Below are 19650 nucleotides of genomic sequence, written 5' to 3'. Positions count from 1 at the left end.
TTCTTGATTCATCCTCTACCCCTCATCAACACGCTAAAAAGATTATTAAATAAAACCTGTTTTCGTCACATTCCTTATTTTAGACCGAATAGCATCCATACTGGGTTTCTATATAATATAAAGCATCCTGAAAACAGAAAGCTATGATTGTGCCCACATATGGTGCTAACCCTCCATGACTGAAGGAACTGAAATCCAATATATGAGCGGAGGGCCAGAGACAGTAAGGCTGGACAAGAAAGGATGTCCTCCTGAATAATTTCAGTGTATGAAAGGAGCCTGTAAAACTGTGCAAAACAGAAGGTAAGGCTGGAGTTCTTTTTTAATAACAAAAAAAAAATTTTTGGTTGTGGAATACAGCTTAATGTTTATCAAAACGGATTTCAATTGTAAAAAATATATACACAGACTTATCTAATATGTCAGTGCAATAGAGCTGACACACGGCACTCCATAGCGGATAATCATATTTCATCTTTCATTGGTTTAGTGTAGACAGGACAATAGAATCTGACTTATCACTGGTTACTATGCATGACTTCACTTCTCACAAAGCTCTTTGCCTTATTATATCACTAACAGCATTTACATGATGTTATTACATGGAAGTATTTCCTTTACAGTTCTTGATTTAGAAGGAAGAGGACCGGCTGCTTAGCTTGAGACTTGGTCTCTTACAATTTACCCTCATAGACTGAAACAAAAGCTTCACCAAGTCCATTTTGCCCATTGCAATCATTGCTTTAGAAAGATCAACAATTTCCGTTGTGTTGTTTCTGCATACAGTCTGTAGTTCTTGGGTTACAGCCTCTGATGTATGTTTCTCCTGAGTCCGCTTTACCCAAAATTCCACTTCCTGGATGAGCTCTGTGGCGTCCATTTTGTTCTGGTGGTATAAGCCCAGCAGAGTCTCCATTATGCACCGGAAGGTCTCTGTGCCCAGCGAGCCTTTGTAGTCCAGCTGAAATGCTTGCTTGAAACACTTGATAGCATTTAGTTCTTCACCTTTGACTCTAAGGCATTTTCCCTTCAGGAGCTGCAGTTCAGGGAGGGTATCACCTATGTCAAACTCCATGGCTTTGGCAATGGAAACTAATGCGTTATTTATTGAATTTTCATCAGTCGGTAGCAATTCCTGGACAGCATCCACACCCATGTAATAACAGACCTGAAATGAAGAATACATAGCCATTTGCACATGTCCAAATTTACGCTGGATAAAAATGTGCACCCTAAAGTGGTAATCAACCCCCCCCACCCCCACCCCCAATGGGGGTTTTTCCCCCATTTACCTGTAGTGCTCTTTGAAGCACATACTCACCCACAAAATTGTCCCTCTGTGACCTGCTTTTCAGGTGTCACCACTTTTGGCTGAGCCTTTATCCTAGTCCTCCTCAGCTGGCTGCCTCTTCTGGGTGTAGGCAGCCAGTTCTGATGATGCACCAGGCCTGGCCTTCACACCAACCCCAGCTGCTCTGTGTGCCGAACATGCAGCTTCCTGGGAGATGTGATGTAAGTATCCCAGGAGGCTGCAAATCCAGGTACATGTCATTCTGGCCTAGACCCAAAAAAAAGATTCCCTGCAATTCTGCTTGCAGAGGAAGAACTGTTAAAGCAGAACTCGCTTCCTTTTGGTAGTTTAGTTCGGCTTTAAAGAGAGCTTCTAGGTTTAGTGGATTCCTTACACTGAAAAGTAGCTTTGCCAGTAAGATTGTAACATCAACCTGGGTCCCGATTTTATCACTGGGTCCTGATTTTTCTCAAATCTGAAATAAAAGATTTGCCCTGGACTGTCCTATAAAGAAGTTCCTCCTCAATTTTTATTAATTTATTCACCTTAATGGGTTCTATGCATTAAGGTGAAAATCCTTCTGTGCTGCAAACCTCCCCCAGCCATCCCTTACCCATACCTGAGCCTGGTCAAATACAGCAATGTGCACGAGAGCAGCAGCTCTTGCCACTGTCTCCCTCCTCCCTGGGCAGATTGAATGGCTTCCACTGCTGTCAATCAAATGCTGTGCCGAGCAAGCGGGAGGCGGGCCAAATCGCCCGCTCTGTGTCAGAAGATGCTGACAGGGCAGCTCGGGAATGAGCATGCATGGATGCTCCCATGAAAAGCAGCTTTCCATGGAGGCACTTGCTGAAGAGGAGAAGCTTGGAGCGCGGGCGGAGGCCCCCCAGAGGAAGAGGATCGGGGCTGCTCTGTGCAAAACCATTGCACAGAGCAGGTAAGTATACCATATTTGTTACAGTAAACCCCCCTCCATTGCGGGGGTTACGTTCCGGACCCAGCCGCGAAAAGTGAAAATCCGCGAAATAGAAAAACCCTATTAAAATGCATGTAGGCATGTTTTTTTTACTGTCACTGTACGTGTAAAAGCATTTTAAGGTCTTTAAACACACTTTTAAAACAATAGAAACTCATTTAAACAAATAAAAGATACTGAGAGACATAGCAAGAGCTATGGAAAACACAAAAATATTTCATTTTTAATGATTTATATATTAAAATAACATTACAAAAAAAAACGCAATATACCGGGACCGCAAAAACTGAACCGCGATGGAGCGGGGGTTTACTGTATTTAATTTTTTTTTTTAAAGCAAAGCTTTTATGTTGCTTTAAGTCTTGCTTTGAGATCGAATAGGGCATCCCTTGTCTCTCCACGACCATCTCACAATGCAGCTAGCAAGGAGATGGCTGCTTTGACAAAGGCACAATTCTCTGTCCTCAAGCACTTGCCCAAGACAAGCATCTTGCAAACAATGCAGGGGAAGGGGGGCTTGTAAGCTAAAATGTTTCAGGCAAGTGGATAAGCTCTTGGAGAAAAGGGTCATCTATCAAAGCAGTCATCTCCTTGCTAGCTGTGTTGTCAGACAGCTGTGGAGGGAAGAGGGGCGCCCTGTCCAACCTCACAGCTAGTCTAGACAGCACATTGAAAGATGGGACAAAGTACTACACATACTTTGTCCCTAGAGGAACAAAACATAATAATATACATCAAAGTGAGAAATCTTCTTTAAGTGATTAGTAAATGTTAGAGTTGTATGTCTACCATGGCTTATCAGGGCTTTTTTTCTCAGAAAATAGGTGCATAAACTCAACCACGACCACACTGTAGGTGGCCTCGACTCTCTCACTTGCAAGGAGATTATCCAGTGGGGGTATCGGCATCCACACGGCACCTGCATCACCCTTGTCCCCATCCTGCGCTCAGTAAGAGCCGCTCAGGAGATTGTATCTGTGGGAGCCATTGGGAGACAAGCTGTCACTTGTAAACCTAGAAGATGGACCTCTGGGTTTACAAGTGATAGTGGTGAGCAGGGAGCAGAGGGCCTGAGCCAGAGGTGGTGGAACTGAGTGCCACCAAGTTCCAGCTGAAAAAAAGCTGTGCTTAAAATATGTAACTGTTCCACTTACTTGTCCCATTTCGAGGTACGTCTTTAAACAGGGATACACATTGATGATGCTATCCAGGTCTGATTTGGCACTGGTCAGATGGTTTCTGTCTGGCAGCCCATATGATCCCATTTTTGCCCTTTCTAGGTCCCTCATGTACATTCTGATGTAAATCTGCATAGGAAAAAAAAAAACATTATATAGGTGCAATACTTAACTGTCAAATTGTAATTATACTGTATCTGAACACAACAAACTGAAAAGACTATTTCATTCATTTTTATTATTCAGAAAAAGGCACATGACAGCCCACCTGGAGTTTGCCAAAAGTCACCTGAAGGACTCTCAGACCATGAGAAACAAAATTCTCTCATCTGATGAAAACAAAGATTGAACTCTTTGGCCTGAATGGCAAGTGTCAGGAGGAAACCAGGCACCGCTCATCACCTGGCCATTACCATCCCTATAGTAAAGCATGGTGTTGGTAGCATTATGCTGTGGGGATGTTTTTCAGCGACAGGAACTGGGAGACTAGTCAGGATCGAGGAAAAGATGAATGCAGCAATATACGGAGATATCCTTGATGAAAACCTGCTCCAGAGCACTCTAGACCGCACACAGCCAAGATAACAAGAGAGTGGCTACAGGACAAGTCTGTGAATGTCCTTGAGTGGCCCAGCCAGAGCCCAGACTTGAACCCAATTGAACATGTCTGAAGAGATCTGAAAATGGCTGAGCACCAACGCTCCCAAACCAATCTGATGGAGCTTGAGAGGTCCTGCAAAGAAGAATGGGAGAAACTGGCCAAAAATAGGTGTGCCAAGCTTGTAGCATCATGCTCAAAAAGACTTAAGGCTGTAATTGGTGGCAAAGGTGCTCCAACAATATATTGAGCAAAGGCTGTGAATACTTATGTACATGGGATTTTATTTCATTTTTTATTTTTAATAAATTTGCAAAGATTTTAATCAAACTTCTTTCACGTTGTCATCATGGAGTATTGCTTGTAGAATTTTGAAGAAAATAATGACGTTTTGGAACAAGGCTGTAACGTAACAAAATGTGTAAAAAGTGAAGCGCTGTGAATGCTTTCCGGATGCACGGTATGGTATGTGCTTTAGAGCTTCAACAATTTTTTTCATTTCAATAGCCAGAATAAATGTATATTCTGGGCAAGAAATTAATAAACACCTAGTACTTGAGTATTTGACCCGCCAAAAAAACGCGGCTCAGGGGTGTTTTTGCAGCTACTTTTCTCCCCAATGTGCATGAAGCCCAACAGGGGGAGGTTATAAGAGTCCAGAGGCAGAGAGTACAGGAAGTTATACTCATAAGATTTCTGGCTGGATGAACAGCTATTTTTTTTTTTTTTTTTAACAGATACAGTTTTCAATATTCAATGTTATATTTACCAGACCAAAAGAAATGTATTGTTTGAGTGTACATACACTTTAAGAATACTGTATGCAGTAAGGGTATGGTGCCAAACCTATAGTAAACATAGGTTTAAAGTTTACATAAAGTCTAACCCTTACAGCAGGGAGTTGGGGTGGGAGGAAAGTGGGGCTCTGGCTGCTCTAAACCTATCTCAATGCAGTTTGGCTCCGACAGCCTATTATGGCGCTTTTCCACTGCATGGGACCGAACGGTTCGGCTCGCTTTTGTGCTTTTCCACTGCTGGTACCGCATGTTATGGTGTAGGAACGGTTCGGTACGGTACGGCGGCGCTTTTCCGCTGCATGGAACCGAACGGTACGGCTCTCAAAAACAGTACCACCTCGATTGTGGTTCCAAGAGGTACCATACCCGGTACCATATTCCACAATCCTTTGCATGCAGTCACTACTAGCCACTGATTGGTCAGAGAATCCCACCCACCCCGTTATCCCACCCACTTAACTTTAGTACTACTTTAGTGGAAAAGCAAACCATACCGTACCGAACTGTTCCAACACCGTACCATGCGGTACCAGCAGTGGAAAAGCAAACCTGGCCAAGCAGGGCCGAGTAGAGCAGAGCCGGTACTTGCAGTGGAAAAGTGCCATTAGACTGCTGGCAACATGAGCCCATGAGCCCTAAGGTTGCCAGTTCAGCTTTGGGTATTACCTGGGAGCGTGTGAGGTATGCCTGCCAATTCAGCTTTGGATCTTGAAGCGCATCCAGCGCCATGTTACAGATTCCTGTCGCCATTTCTTGCTTTCCCAGGAAATGAAACATTTTCGCCAGTCGGTTTAGTGTCAGCGGATCACCTTTGCCTATTTCTATAGCCTGTGTGTGATAAGGAGTGATAGTCATTACTTATTGCCATCTGAAATGCATTTTAAAGAATACCTAAACCCAGAAATCCTGAAATCCAAAGCCAAATACAGTACATATCGTTACAGGTATAGGGCCCAGAACAAGTACCAAGATCACATCTTTGTTTTGAAGGTGAGTATTGCAGAAAAACAATTTTTTTATTTTTACCTTAGCTGAGCTAATTACATTTTTTTTTTTTTTGCATTAATAAAGCTTAATAGAGAGTGGTGATTCAATTACGGACCTCATGAAAACATAATAGAGATTGGGGATTCAAATATTGACTTCATATCACTAACTCAAGTGCTGACATAGCTATTTGGAGGTGAAAAACAAATTCAGTATGTAGGACTTTACATTTTGGCAATTAAAAGAGAATTTCACCGTTTGCAAAAAAAATTATAAATGCACCCATTCAGCAAAAACAAAAATGTGCATTTGTTATTTTTTTGCATTTTAGCCTAAAAAGCATTGCAACCACCATCAGTGGATTGTGAGTACAATGCTATGGCTATTCCATCAGCTTCTTGCCCATACAAAGGTATGGATCTTCAATTACAGGGCTGGAGGAAGTATCAGTGGATCACAAGTGCAGCAACCTCACTGCACTTTTGTGCCTTTGAGAGCTACAGTCTTTCTGCTACGGGCGCAGATGGGACTTGTAGTTTTTTTATTTACAACTCCCTATGAATAAATGTCACAGCTGTGGTGAGACGAACACCAAAAATCCTGTCAATATGTTTGCGGATGGAGTTTTAACTGCTGACCGTGAAGGAGAAAAAAAGCAACGAACAATGCCCAGATAAATTCCCCTAGGAGGCAGACAAAGCGGTGCTCTGGCTCATGGTGTTTTCCTAACCCCGAAGCATAACTTGAAAAGATTAAATGGAGAGCCGACAACTCGTTCTTCTGAATGGATGACTTTATTATGACAGGCAGAATGTACAAATAAAAACACTGACGCATTTCAGTAATAAGCCTTAAGGCTTTTTGCCGAAACGCGTCAACTGTTTTTTTTTTAACACTCTGCCTGTCCTAATAAAGTCATCCATTCAGATGAATGAGTTTCCGGCTTTCCATTTCATCTTTTCAAGTAATTGCTGACCATGTTTCATATTACACCATCAACATGGGTGTATCGTGAAAGATGGCCTGAAAGATGAAGTTAGCTTTTAAGATGATAAAATGGGTCTAATCTTAAAGAGGTTCTTCTCCCTGTAAACAAAAATTTAAAAGTTAGCAGCTACTGTTGCTGCTGACTTTTAAAAAACACACAATTACCTGTCCCAGGATCCAGAGATGTCCTCACACGACCCAGCTCTTTGCTGGTCTTCAGGTCCAGGGTCCATCTTAACTGTGGGCAGCCGACTGATTCCTTGCAGCTTCACAATTGGCTGCCCCATGTGCATACACGAGCTGTGTTGCATCCCATGAATAGTCCCGCAGTCTCCCGGGACCTGTGATATGTCCCAAGAGGCTGCGGGGGCCCAAACTTCTGCTTGGATCTGCAGCGATCCATCCGAAAGTGTCAAAATCAGGTACCTGCCTCTACCCAAAAAAAAGACATTCCATATATGGGTGAAGTTCCGCCTTAAGTGATAAAATTTAAAGTCCTACATACGCAATTATTGTTTTATGTATTTTTTATTTTTAGATGGGGTTCTGCTTTTAGTTCTACTTGCTTTACTGAAAGTTCAGTCCATCCAAAAAATATATTTTACTTGTAGATGAAGTCTTGTGGGCTGCCTCAACCCCTGGCTTATCATTTGTCTCAGATACTCTAGACATCAGGTCCCTCTGTCATAATTCTCAACTTTATTCTTATACATCTTTGGGTTTTGGGTGTTCCTATCCATGTTTGCATTCTCAAAAAACGTCTGTTGAATTTTACATGATGACAGTAAATACAATGGGGAGAATGGGAGAATCTTATAATGGCTGCATGGTGTGCAGACCCAGGAACAGAGAAGTACAGAGATCTCACCAACATAATCTGAGGCCAGCCAAACACAGAGCAAATTTCTTTCCTGCAACCATGGGTTGCAGGAAAGAAATTCACTCGATTCCCTCATCAACACAGACAGTGATGTTTCGAGAATCCCTCCTGCTGGACCATTGTCTTCTCCCAGTGGGGGGAAGCCGAGAAGACAGTGATTATCCACTTGCAATACTCGCATAAGAGTCCAGCAGGCTGGATGTAACCAAGTTGATCGATCCATTTGTTCGAATCTCGGCCCGTTCCTGCTGAGATTCAAACCGTGTATGGCCGGCCTGAGACATCTAAGAAGCTCTCAGCTGTCCAGTTTCTATGAAGAACTGAAATAAAGCTGGCCATTAGGGATGGGCTCAGGCGTGTTCAGATCCTAGTCCCAACCCACCTGAGCAATCCCGCCAGGAAGCTGTCACTGCACACCGCTAATCATGAGCAGCGTGTGTATGTGCAGCTGCCAGCCGGGAAATGCCTCACTGCCTATGATTGTCAGTGTGCTGTGACGGCTTCCTGGCGGCAATGCTCCGGTGGGTTGGGACTGGGATCTGAACAAGCCTGAGCCCATCCCTACTGGCCATACATCATATAATTTTCTTATTCAATTTTCTTTAGATTTACCTTCAACTATGTAGTGCAAGAGCCTGCCTGATTGCATATAAATGTAAAGTGTTTAGGTTTAACCTCGTATTATATGGTTTTGGTAAATCTAAAGGAAAATTGTGCAAGAAAATTGTCTGGCCAGCCTAGGTTTGGATGGACTGACACTTGGTGATAAGTGTTGGGGAGGCAGGTAATGATAAAGGGCTGATTTTAGGGGTTGGGGGGGGGGGGGTTTGCCTGGAATTCCACTTTTAGAATTTATAGACACTTTGTTGACAGTTGAAATTTGCTTGACCTTCTCTCTCTCTCTCTCTTTGAAAACCAAACTAAGATAAAGGAAAAAAATAAATGAATTTGAATATAACTACATAAAATTTAGAAAAACACATTGACCAAACCTTGCTAAAGCAGTCCAGTGGGTCAGTTCCTGAAAAGCCGTAGTCATGGATTCCCATCGGCGTGATGGAAAATGTTTGTTGTTTTTCCAGCATCATCCCAATGTAGCACCAGGACAAAGCTAAACAAGAATTACAACTATGTGTAAAAAACATGTGACAAATGACAACTCATTGCACCTTCATAGTGTCACTGACATACACATTATAAAATGAATAAGCAGCAGGTTTCTTGCATGTATAGAGCAGCACACAAACATTTCTTCACAAGTATTAATATTTTTGTCATCCTAATACAACAACAAGCCATTTATTGACGGTGATCCATCCTAACACAAATAGATGCCTTTGGGCCATGTATGGGTTGCATGCTGGAAAATATACAGTATATAATATCTAGAAAAGGTAACAAGGTAAAAGGACTAAAGGCTATCCAAATTATCTTATGCCCTTCATGGGCAAAGCACAGGTTCATTTTGAAAATCTAAGGCCCCTTTCACAAGGGCGCTGCCGCTATCAATCTGCTTGCTCAGCGGGAGATCTCTCCGCTAAACCCCGCCAAGCAGGTGGATGACAGGTCTGTGTCCGCTCCGCTGTGCAGAGAGGACACGGATACAGCCCGCTCTCGTCTATGGGGCAATCGGATGGAAACGGATGGCCTGTCTGTTTTCATCCAATGCCATCCGAACCGCCGGACAGAGGGAAAATAAGAGCACCATCTGCCTGTTTTTTGCGGACAGGATCAGATTGGATGGTGGTGGGTATCAGCGGACATCCGCTGCTCCATAGAGGACAATGCAGGGTCCGATCAGATCTGCCTGAAAAACTTACAAGCGGACCTGATCGGACCGCCCACGTGAAAGGGGCCTAAGGGTCACTCATACTAGCTGTGGTCCCAAAAGAGCAACTTGTACATCCCCGATCACTGCCTCTGAAGCTAAGAGGGTAGCAATTGGGGGGGGGGGGGGGATGACAGTAAAAGTGTGGCTCGACCATGGGGTTTTACTGCCCCCCCCCCCCCCACAACTGCTAGTGTGAAGAAACCCTTTTAGTTGTAATAGTCATTGGTAAAGGGATGAGCTTGGGTTCGGTTGTACCTGGAAAGAAGTTGGCAGTGCTAGCCTAATCAGCTGCGGCTAGGACAACCGAGCTGGGATGCTTGTGATATCCTTGAACTATGGCCATATTAGATCCACACCAACCAAATTATTTTTAGGCTTTGGATAGAGTGGGCAGGAGTTAAAACTTCTGAGAACTTTTTAACTGCTGTATGTGTTCCCATTAGAGATAGTTCTACTCACTTACTATCCAGGTGATAGGTGTTAGGCAGAACAGGAAGTGAGGATAAATCTCCTTAACAGGGACACCCGCAACAATAAAAAATATTACATTGTTTCTAAAAATGTCACAATCTCTTCAAAACTTTGGAGTAATGCTTTAATGTGTATTTAACCCCTAGAACAAAAATGCAATACTGTATATTGAAGCCCATCACCAATTGAGTCCTTTGTTTATATTTTTCTGGGTTTTTTTTCACCTTTATTTTTACCTAGTGATCCTTCAGTAACACACTTCCCGTCCCAGGGTGACAACTCTAACTATACTGTGTCAATGGAGGAGCACCGTTGTCACTCTAGGACAGGACTACAAACACCCCCCTCCTCTTCCCCATAACATAGAGAAGAGGGGTTCTGCAGTCCCCAGAGATAGCTTGTAACTACTATATAACTATACATTATATACTATATAACTACTATATAATCGATGAGATTGCAACAGAAGCAGATGGCACAGGAGATTTCAGCTCACTAGATGTCTGGCAGGATTGACAGGTATTTTCTGCACTTATGGAACAGATAACAAAACACTTTTAATAGTACATTTAACAGAACAAAGAAGAAAATGTTAATGTTGGAGTTTACATACCCTTTAATTGTCTACATAACTCTCCAGGAACAAATCATCTTAAGCCCTTGTTCACATTGAATGCAGCTTTGAAATCGTGCAACTTTATCTGAAATCTTCATGGGCTTTATGCACAGATGTCTATTCAAATCGCACTCGAAATAGTCAAAAGTAGTGCAGGAACTACTTTTTGTTAAATCAATGCAGCACCGCAAAGTTGCTGTTGGATCAATATGAACATGGCCATTGCCGACAATAGGGTGCAACTTGTCATGCGCTTTGATTTGTCAAAGCGCATGACAAGTCGCTCCAATGTGAACAAGGGCTAAAACTCCAATTTAATTATAACAGCTGGAGAGAGAACATTTGCTGATAGCTGAAATAGACAGCCTCTAGTTGATGCTTTCCTAAATGAGGCTTAAATGTGATTGTTACATTGTTGCACTTAAACTGTTGTATGATGGTCTCCAGCTATCTAATGTGGGTTAATTCAGAACCTCATCTGCGACCACTCTAATCATCACGCTTAGAGAGGTACTAAAGTGATTTTTTTTTCAGAAAAATAAAAAAAAAATGTTATACTTACCTGCTCTGTATAATAATATTGCACAAAGAGGTCCCTTACCTCTTCCTCTGGAGTCCCCTGGCGGCGCTCTCCACTCCTTGTTTCCTGCGGGTGCCCCCTCATCAAGACGTGTGCTGAGGGGGCACCCGTGCAGATGCGCTCCCTAGCCGTGCTGTATGCCTCCATAGACACACATAGCACGTCTTGGTCATGCCCCCTCCCCCCCACACTCAGAGTCTCCCATGAGACCAGGAAGAGGGAGCAGCGGTGCTACAGACGGGACAGTTCTGGATCAGTAGAGGAGTCAGGTAGATATTTAGGTGCGGGGTGGGAGGAATGAGGCAGTGGAATGTTTTTTTACTTCAATGCATAGAATGCATTAAAGAGTTTGTTACCCCAACACTTCATATTCCTGATATGTGCCTGCTGTACCATGTACTTGTATAAGAAAGTATCTTGCTCTCTTTGTATTGCTTCCCTTATGTGAAATCACTGGTGTTCCTGCAAGTCCCTCTGCTTTCCTGTTAAACTGACCACACTAATCAGGAGAGCACATCATGGTCAGTTTTGTAGCTGTTCTGGGAACTCAGTTTGCTCTCCTCACTCACTGGGAAGATCAGTGTACTGTTGTTTTTACTCCCCCCAGCTCTTATGCAGCTGAGAACAGAGGGAATGTGATCATTTATAGAAAAAAGGTATTTATAATTTTTTTTTTTATATCTATGCAAAAATGTTTGCTTTTTATGTCTATTTTAAACTGAGTGGGTTGTTTTACAAGGTGATCGTTTACAATCACTTCAATTGCTTGCCGACCGCACGCCGCATATATACTGCGGCAGGCTGGCTTGGCTGCGGGTACGGCGATCCACGGGAGCAATCCTGGGGGTGTGCGCGCGCCCTTATTCGCCAGCAGGGAAGCTGATTCCCGGGGCTGGCCTCCGCGATTGCTGCCGGGCACCCGTGATTACTCCCCGTGGAGAGAGAATGGCAGTCTGCTGTTGTAAACACTGCAGACCGTTGTTCTCTCTGGAATGAACACAGAGCGCCTGTGATCCTCCTACTTAGGATCACAGGTCTCTGTGTTGATTCCACAAGTCCCTCCCCCATGCGGTTAGAAAACACCCCCTAGGCATACATTTAACCCTTTGATCGCCCCTGGGTTAACCACTTCCCTGCCAGTGTAATTATTACAGTAACAGTGCATATTTGCAGCACTGATTACTGTACTAATGTCACTGGTCCCCTGAAAAATGTCAGTTAGGGGTCCGATCTGTCCACCACAATGTCGCAGTCCCACTAAAAATTGCTGATCACCGCCATTACTAGTATTAAATAAATACATAAAAATGACAAATCTTTCCCCTAGTTTGTAGATGCGATAACTTTTGCGCAAACCAATCAAAATACGCTTAGTGGGATTTTTTTTTTTACCAAAAATATGTAGCAGAATTGGCCTAAAATGATGAAAAAAATTGATTTTTACATTTTTTTTTATTGGGAATGTTATATAGCAGAAAGTGAAAAATATTGTTTTTTTTTTTTTCAGAATTGTCGCTATTTTTTTGTTTATAGCGCAAAAAAAAAAAAAAAAAATTGCACAGGTGATCAAATACCCCCAAAAGAAAGTTCTATTTATGGGGGGGAAAAAATAACATCAATTTTTTTTGGGTACAGTGTCGCGCGACTGCGCAATTGTCCGTTAAAGTAACGCAGTGCCCAATTGCAAAAAATGGTCTGGTCATTAACCCTTTGAGGACCATAAGATTACCGCCATCAATATAAAAATAATTATATATTTTTCCCTTTAAGAATGTATTTGAACAATAAATAAAACATCCTTCCGGTCCAGAAGTGGTTAAGCTTAAAAATTCTTAGACTTTAGAACCACTTTGAGGATTGATCTACTAGATAATAGGAATGAAAAGTATGAAAGAAAGAATTCTTGTGACCTCAAAGATATTCATACAGCATAACAAAAGGCTCTGTATAAACAGAAATCTGCTGCTGTCATAACAGACACATTGTCCATTGTAAGAGAGACAAAACTCACACTACCTCTGTAATGACTATGGAAGGACTTCAACACATCCTAAGATGAGGTGGCTGTGTTAGTTTTTCTCGGGGCTTTTCGCTTTATTTTCAAATTGTGATCCTGCCAGCAACACACTTCCTGTCCTAGGGTGACAACATTCATTAGCAAAGTATGTATGCATAGGACACACCCTCTGCCACGCCCCCTTAATCACTTCAATACAGGGTACTTTCCCCCCTTCCCGCCCAGGCCAATTTTCAGTTTTTAGCGCTGTTGCATTTTGAATGACAATTGCACGGTCATGCAACGCTGTACCGAAACCAAATTTATGTCATTTTTCCCCCACAAATAGAGCTTTCTTTTGGTGGTATTTGATCACTGCAAGGTTTTTTCTTTTTTGCTACAGAAAAAGACCAAAAAGTTTGAAAAAAAAAAGTTTTTTGTTTATGTTATAAACAATTATTCAGGAGATGAACTCGATCATTATCTACAGGCAGTGGACTTTCCAGTCTTAACTGATAGAGATAGGGCCAAACTAGACGCCCCTATTACTCTTTTGGAGATCCAGGAAGTGGTGGCCTCCCTAAAACCCGATAAGACACCAGGACCGGATGGAATTCCTGTTGAATTCTATAAGGCACATATGGACCTTTTGGGCCCATATTTATTAGCCACTCTTCTAGGATCTCTAAAGGATGGGGAACTCCCTAAAACAATGAGCGAAGCGGTTATTGTTGTGATCCCTAAACCAGGGAAGGACCCATCACTATGTTCATCATACAGACCTATCTCTTTATTAAATGTTGATGGGAAGATCCTTTCAAAAGTCTTGGCCAATCGACTTAATAGTGTTATTACAGGATTGATCCATCCTGACCAAACTGGATTCATACCTGAGCGGGGTACTGATATCAATATCCGGAGATTGTTCACACATATGGCCTTGGCGTCGGGGGGAGGAACAGGTGTGGTCGCCTCCCTCGACGCCGAGAAAGCATTCGATTCTGTTGAGTGGCCATTTCTCTGGAAGATCTTATCTAGCTTCGGGTTTGGCCCTAATTTCGTCTCATGGATTAAGCTTCTCTATGAGAACCCTACAGCTAGAGTTCGTACTAATACATCTCTATCGGATAAATTCCCTCTATTGAGGGGTACCCGACAGGGATGTCCGTTATCCCCAGCCTTGTTTGCCTTGGCTTTGGAGCCGCTAGCGATTATGTTGCGAGCGGACGCACAAGTCCGAGGCATTAAGGTGGGGGTCATTGAAGAGAAGTTGTCTTTATATGCAGACGACACCTTGATTTATTTGGCGGATGCATCCACATCATTACATAGGGCCTTACAATTATTTGACATCTTTGGCCGTTTTTCAGGTATAAATATTAATTGGTCTAAGTCCGTCCTTTTTCCACTACACCCATCGATATCTTTAATTGATACTCATACACCGTTGAAATGGGTACAGGATATGGTGTACTTAGGCATCAAAGTGGGTCCAACATTGGAGGTATATCAGCAAAATAACATTGACCCTTTAGTTTTACAATTAAATAAAAAGTGCGCGTCTTGGCGCATGCTTCCCTTGTCCCCCGTTGGCAGAATTAACTTAATAAAAATGAACTATCTTCCGAAATTTCTGTATTTCTTCCGTAACTCCCCCATTGATATGACTAGAACCTCTTTTTCGAGATTAGAAAGTATTATAACAACTTTTGTATGGGCCGGGCGTACTCCACGAGTCGCAAGACGCACGCTATACCTTCCTCTTGCAAGAGGAGGATTAGCGCTTCCTAACTTTAAATTGTATTTTTGGGCGGCTGTCCTGGTGACGGTCCGGTGGTGGTTCTCTCAGCCCAAAACTAATTCTGCAGTTACACTAGAAGCAGCACTATTGGGTTCATATGCGGCCCTTAGTAATCTTGTTTTTCGGGGGGAACAGGCACATCCTCAAATAACCAGTCTGATGAAGACTGTCCTGCGGATATGGACTCGGGCGCGGGTGATATATAACACACCATTGCATATATCCCCCCACACTCCGTTGTGGGGTAATCCTAATTTAAAACATTTATATCATCTCCCTGATCCACAGTTATGGGCTGCTAGAGGGATTGTGACTATGAAACATGTTATTAAAGATGGAAGACTTCAAGGCTTTAATGCTCTTCAGTCCACCCATTCATTACCTTCCACCATGGGGTTTCGTTACCGCCAGCTTAGTCATGCTATGCGGGCTCAGTTCCATGGCCCTGTTGTCCTGGAATCAGACCCCTTGGAGAAAATGTTAACTTTTAAGGTAATAGGGAAATCTCTCTCTGCTATATACTCCATACTCTCAACAGATCATAGTCAGTCCCTTGAGAAAACCTATAATAAATGGAAGGAGGACATTCCAGATCTGACTATTGAAGAGTGGGAGGATTCTGTTAATAATTATATCCCCTCAATGATAGCGGCTAGGGACAGATTTATACAACTCAAATTCTTACATAGAGCATATTATACGCCACAACGTCTTGCCAGGATATTCCCCACGAAAGATCCTTTGTGCATTAGATGTGGGCATGAAATAGGTACATTCTTACATGTTGTTTGGTCGTGCCCTGACCTGGCAACTTTTTGGAAAGAAGTGACGGACACTATTGGCGAAATCTTTGACATTATGATTCCTTTGGACCCAAAGGTAACTTTATTGAGTAACCTTACAGAACTGGCTGGGGATAAATATGCTAAAATGTGCATTACATATACCCTGTTTTATGCCAGGAGAGAAATCCTTTTGCGATGGAAGTTACCCGAACCTCCCACCCGATTATCCTGGATAGTTGCCATTACTAAGACACTCCCATTCTACCGTTTTACATACGGTAGTAGGAACTGTCCAAAAAAATTCGATAAAGTCTGGTCAGCCTGGATCGACGCTGTAGGTGAGCCAAAGTCACCGGTTCCATAATGATATAAGTAGGCTCTTATTATTATAATTAAGAATTTTTTTTTTTTTTTTCTTCTCTCCTTGTTTCTAAACTGGTTTATTGACATTCCCCTTCCCTCCCTCTCCCTAAGAATTTTTTTTTTTTTTTTTTTTTTTTTGTGTGTGTTAGTAGGTATGGATAAAACTATTCCTTGTGCAGAGTAATGTATTGTATTGGAATGTTTGTGATGTTTATATGTGTAACAATAAAATAAAAATTTAACTGTTAAAAAAATAAAATTTTGTAAATAGATACGTTTTTTCCTGCACTGCCACTGATGAGGCTGCACTGACAGGCACTGATGAGGAGGCACTGATGGGGTGGCACTGATGGGGTGGCACTAATATGCAGCACTGATGGGCACTGATATGTGGCACTGATAGATAACACTGATATGCAGCATTGGTGGGCACTGATAGGCGGCACTGATGGGCACTGATAGGCGGCACTGATGGGCACTGATTAGCACTGACGGGTGGCACTGATAGGCGGCACTGGTGGGCAAAAATGGGTGGCACTGGTGGGCGGCACTGATACATGGCAATGATGGGCACTGGTGGGCAGCACTAATGCAGAGGGCACCGGTGGGCAGCACTGATGGGGAGGGCACTGGCGGGCTCCCTGAGCCCTGATGGCCATAGTGGGACTGGTAAACAATGCTCTGATTACCAGCACAGACCCCCCCCCTGTCAGGAGAGCCGCAGACTGGCTCTCCTCTACTCGTGCCTGTCAGGCACTAACTGAGGAAACGATCAACGGCTCTTCCTATTTACTATGTGACCAGCTGTGATTGGACACAGCTGGTCACATGGTAAAGAGCCTACATCAGTAGGCTCTTTACCGAGATCGGAGATGCGGTGTGTCAAGCTGGATACACAACTTTTGTTGGTAGATTTCCTTCAGATTTACCTTTTCTATGTAGTGCAAGGGCCTGCCAGATTGCATACAAATTGAAAGTGTTTAGGTTTGATCTCATATTGTATGGTTTTGGTAAGTCTAAAGGAAAAAGTCTTCAGAAAATCTTATATTGTGTATGGCCCTTCAGAGTGACACACCGCTGCACCGATCGCCACTCTGCGCGCCCTGTCCTGTTCTGCCACATTTCCGAACAAAATGAAATGAACAGAACCTTGCGACCTCCAGTGTGTTCAGGATGTTTAATATGTCTGGTTGGAATGGTATATTGGGATAAATCTGTCCAACCTTTTTTGGCTTCCCCTACAGCAGTGGTTCTCAACTCCTGTCCTCAGGACCCACTAACCAGCCAGATTTTAAGTATTACCTTGGGGAGATGCAGAGTAAAATCATGCAATCACTGAGCAGCAAATGATATCACCTGTGATGCATTTCAGTTATATTGCAAACCTGGCCTGTTGGTGGGTCCTGAGGACGGGAGTTGAGAACCCCTGCCCTACAGCCTTATCCTCTACAACCTTTCTTCAGCAATTTTTCTCCTGTGTGTTAAGGACGTTAAATATCTCTGGTTGGAATTGTGTATTGGGGATTTCTTTATAGATAAATCTGCCAAAACTTTTCTGGCCTTCCCACTGCCTTTTCCTCTACAACCTTTTTTCCAGCAACAATATACACCTCGCTCATTTGGACTCGTGGTCTGTTTGATTTATCAAGCCATTGTCCCTTGAATCATTGCCTGGTTGCTGGGTCATCTGGAAACATGCCGGTGGTGTCTGCATACATTTGGTTTTCAACCTATGCACCAATCTATCCATTACATTGTTTAAAATAGCCCCTGAAGAAGACTCAGCCAGGTGAAACGCGTAGGGGTCCCTGTTGGTTTTCAATGTTTTCCTGATGGATGAAGATCTTTGTTCTTGTCCTTCCTATAGTAAATGTATCTGTTGTTTGTATGCATTTTTATATATAATCTGGTTTTTAACTTATTACAATGATTTTTTTTGTATTTTATTATATCATTGGTCTCTATTGGTGCCTATAAAATCCCTTCCATAGTTCTGTCCTTTTTACTAAGTTCATTGTTGGCATTTGCCTACATTTTCATTGGCTACATGGCTTTATCTATAGGAACAAATCCGACATTTAAAATGAGATTAAAAAAAAATGTTTGCAGTGAGCCAAAATAGACAATTCCCTTTTGACAACACTCCTAAATAAGGCTCAAATGTGATTTATACATATCTGTACCCAACCTGTCCCCATGGTATGATGGTTTCCAATGTGGGCTGCTTCAGCGCCTCTTCTGCGGCCAGACTAATACTCATGCTTAAGAAGAGATTAACTAGATAATATAGATAGGTGTAATGAAAGAAAGAATTCTTCTGACCTTAAAGAGCCCAATGTAATATAACAAAAGGTTCTATATAAACAGAAACCTGCCGCTGCCAAAACAGACACCGTGTCCATTGTAAGAGAGACAAAACGCACACTACCTCTGTAATGACTATGGGAGGACTTCACAGCTTCCCGCAGCAACATCAATGTCTTGTTAAAATATACCAGTCGGCTCGGTTCAGTTTCTTCTTTTTTCATGAAGATTTCATCTAACCTAAAAAATGGAAAAGCTGTGCTATAAAAACTAAAATACTGCAAAATAATGAAATATGTTGGGTATCAATTAATCAATAAGCACTAATATGAGCATTGCTTGCTCCTAAAACCTTTAAATACTATGTGACTGCACCAATCTCCTCCACTAGATATAGGAGGGAGGGGAAAATGGGGGGCAAGAAGGATTTTCTTGATACCATCAACAGGTGTAAACAGTCATGTAAAAACAAGAATCTTTATTACATTCTATGAAAAAGACATATGACAATTAACAATAGATTGCGAACAAAAATAATAATAATAAATACATAAATAATAAATACATAAATAATAAATACCCGATTCAAGAGGCTCAACTGTAGCAATGATGTTTTACCTGTGCTGTAGAATACAACACATGATTGGGTTGTTATCTACAGTTGGGCCACAATCTACATGTTTCGCGGCCGAAGCCGCTTCCTCAGGGGTTCAAGAAAGTGGGGGGGGGGGGGGGGGGACAATAGTCCTACAAAGATAAAATATATAAACACACAAATAATAATAATGAACAGATGTAACTACTTATTGACATAATTTTGGCAGCTGTGGAAAACTTAAAGCACTTCAATTTTTCCACAGCTGCCAAAATGATGTCAATAAGTAGTTACATTTGTTGATTATTTGTACATTTGTGTGATTATATATATATTTTATCTTTGTAGGACTATTGTCCCCCCCCAACTCCTGAGGAAGCGGCTTTGGCAGCGAAACATGTTGAGTGTGGCACAACTGTAGATATCAACCCAATCATGTGTTGTATTCTACAGCACGGGTAAAACATCATTGCTACAGTTGAGCCTCTTGAATGGGTTCATTTTATTCTTGTTTGCAATGTTTTGGTAATTATCATATGTCTTTTTTATAAAATGTAATAAAGATTTTTGTTTTTACCTGACTGTTTACACCTGTTGATGGTACCAAGAAAATC

At 42.3% G+C, this 19650-nt stretch overlaps 1 protein-coding gene across 1 annotated transcript in view; it reads right to left on the bottom strand.

Annotated features, from left to right (window-relative positions):
* Positions 1-334: 334 nt before the first annotated feature.
* The window catches only part of TTC22 (tetratricopeptide repeat domain 22), a 38339-nt gene continuing 19023 nt past the window's right edge, over positions 335-19650 (bottom strand). The window contains exons 3-7 of the mRNA XM_082265886.1: positions 18566-18681; positions 8687-8805; positions 5507-5668; positions 3422-3574; positions 335-1168 (exon numbers count right to left, since the gene is read on the bottom strand). Of these exons, the coding sequence (XP_082122012.1) occupies positions 632-1168; positions 3422-3574; positions 5507-5668; positions 8687-8805; positions 18566-18681 (1087 nt within the window). The 3' untranslated portion in view covers positions 335-631. The remainder of the gene's footprint in view (positions 1169-3421; positions 3575-5506; positions 5669-8686; positions 8806-18565; positions 18682-19650) is intronic.

This window comes from Pelophylax lessonae, assembly GCF_965119305.1.
Source record: "Pelophylax lessonae genome assembly, chromosome: 8".
In the NCBI taxonomy this organism is placed as follows: domain Eukaryota; kingdom Metazoa; phylum Chordata; class Amphibia; order Anura; family Ranidae; genus Pelophylax; species Pelophylax lessonae.
The sequence above is the reverse complement of the archived record's forward strand: the minus strand, read 5'-3'. Positions and strand labels throughout refer to the sequence as shown.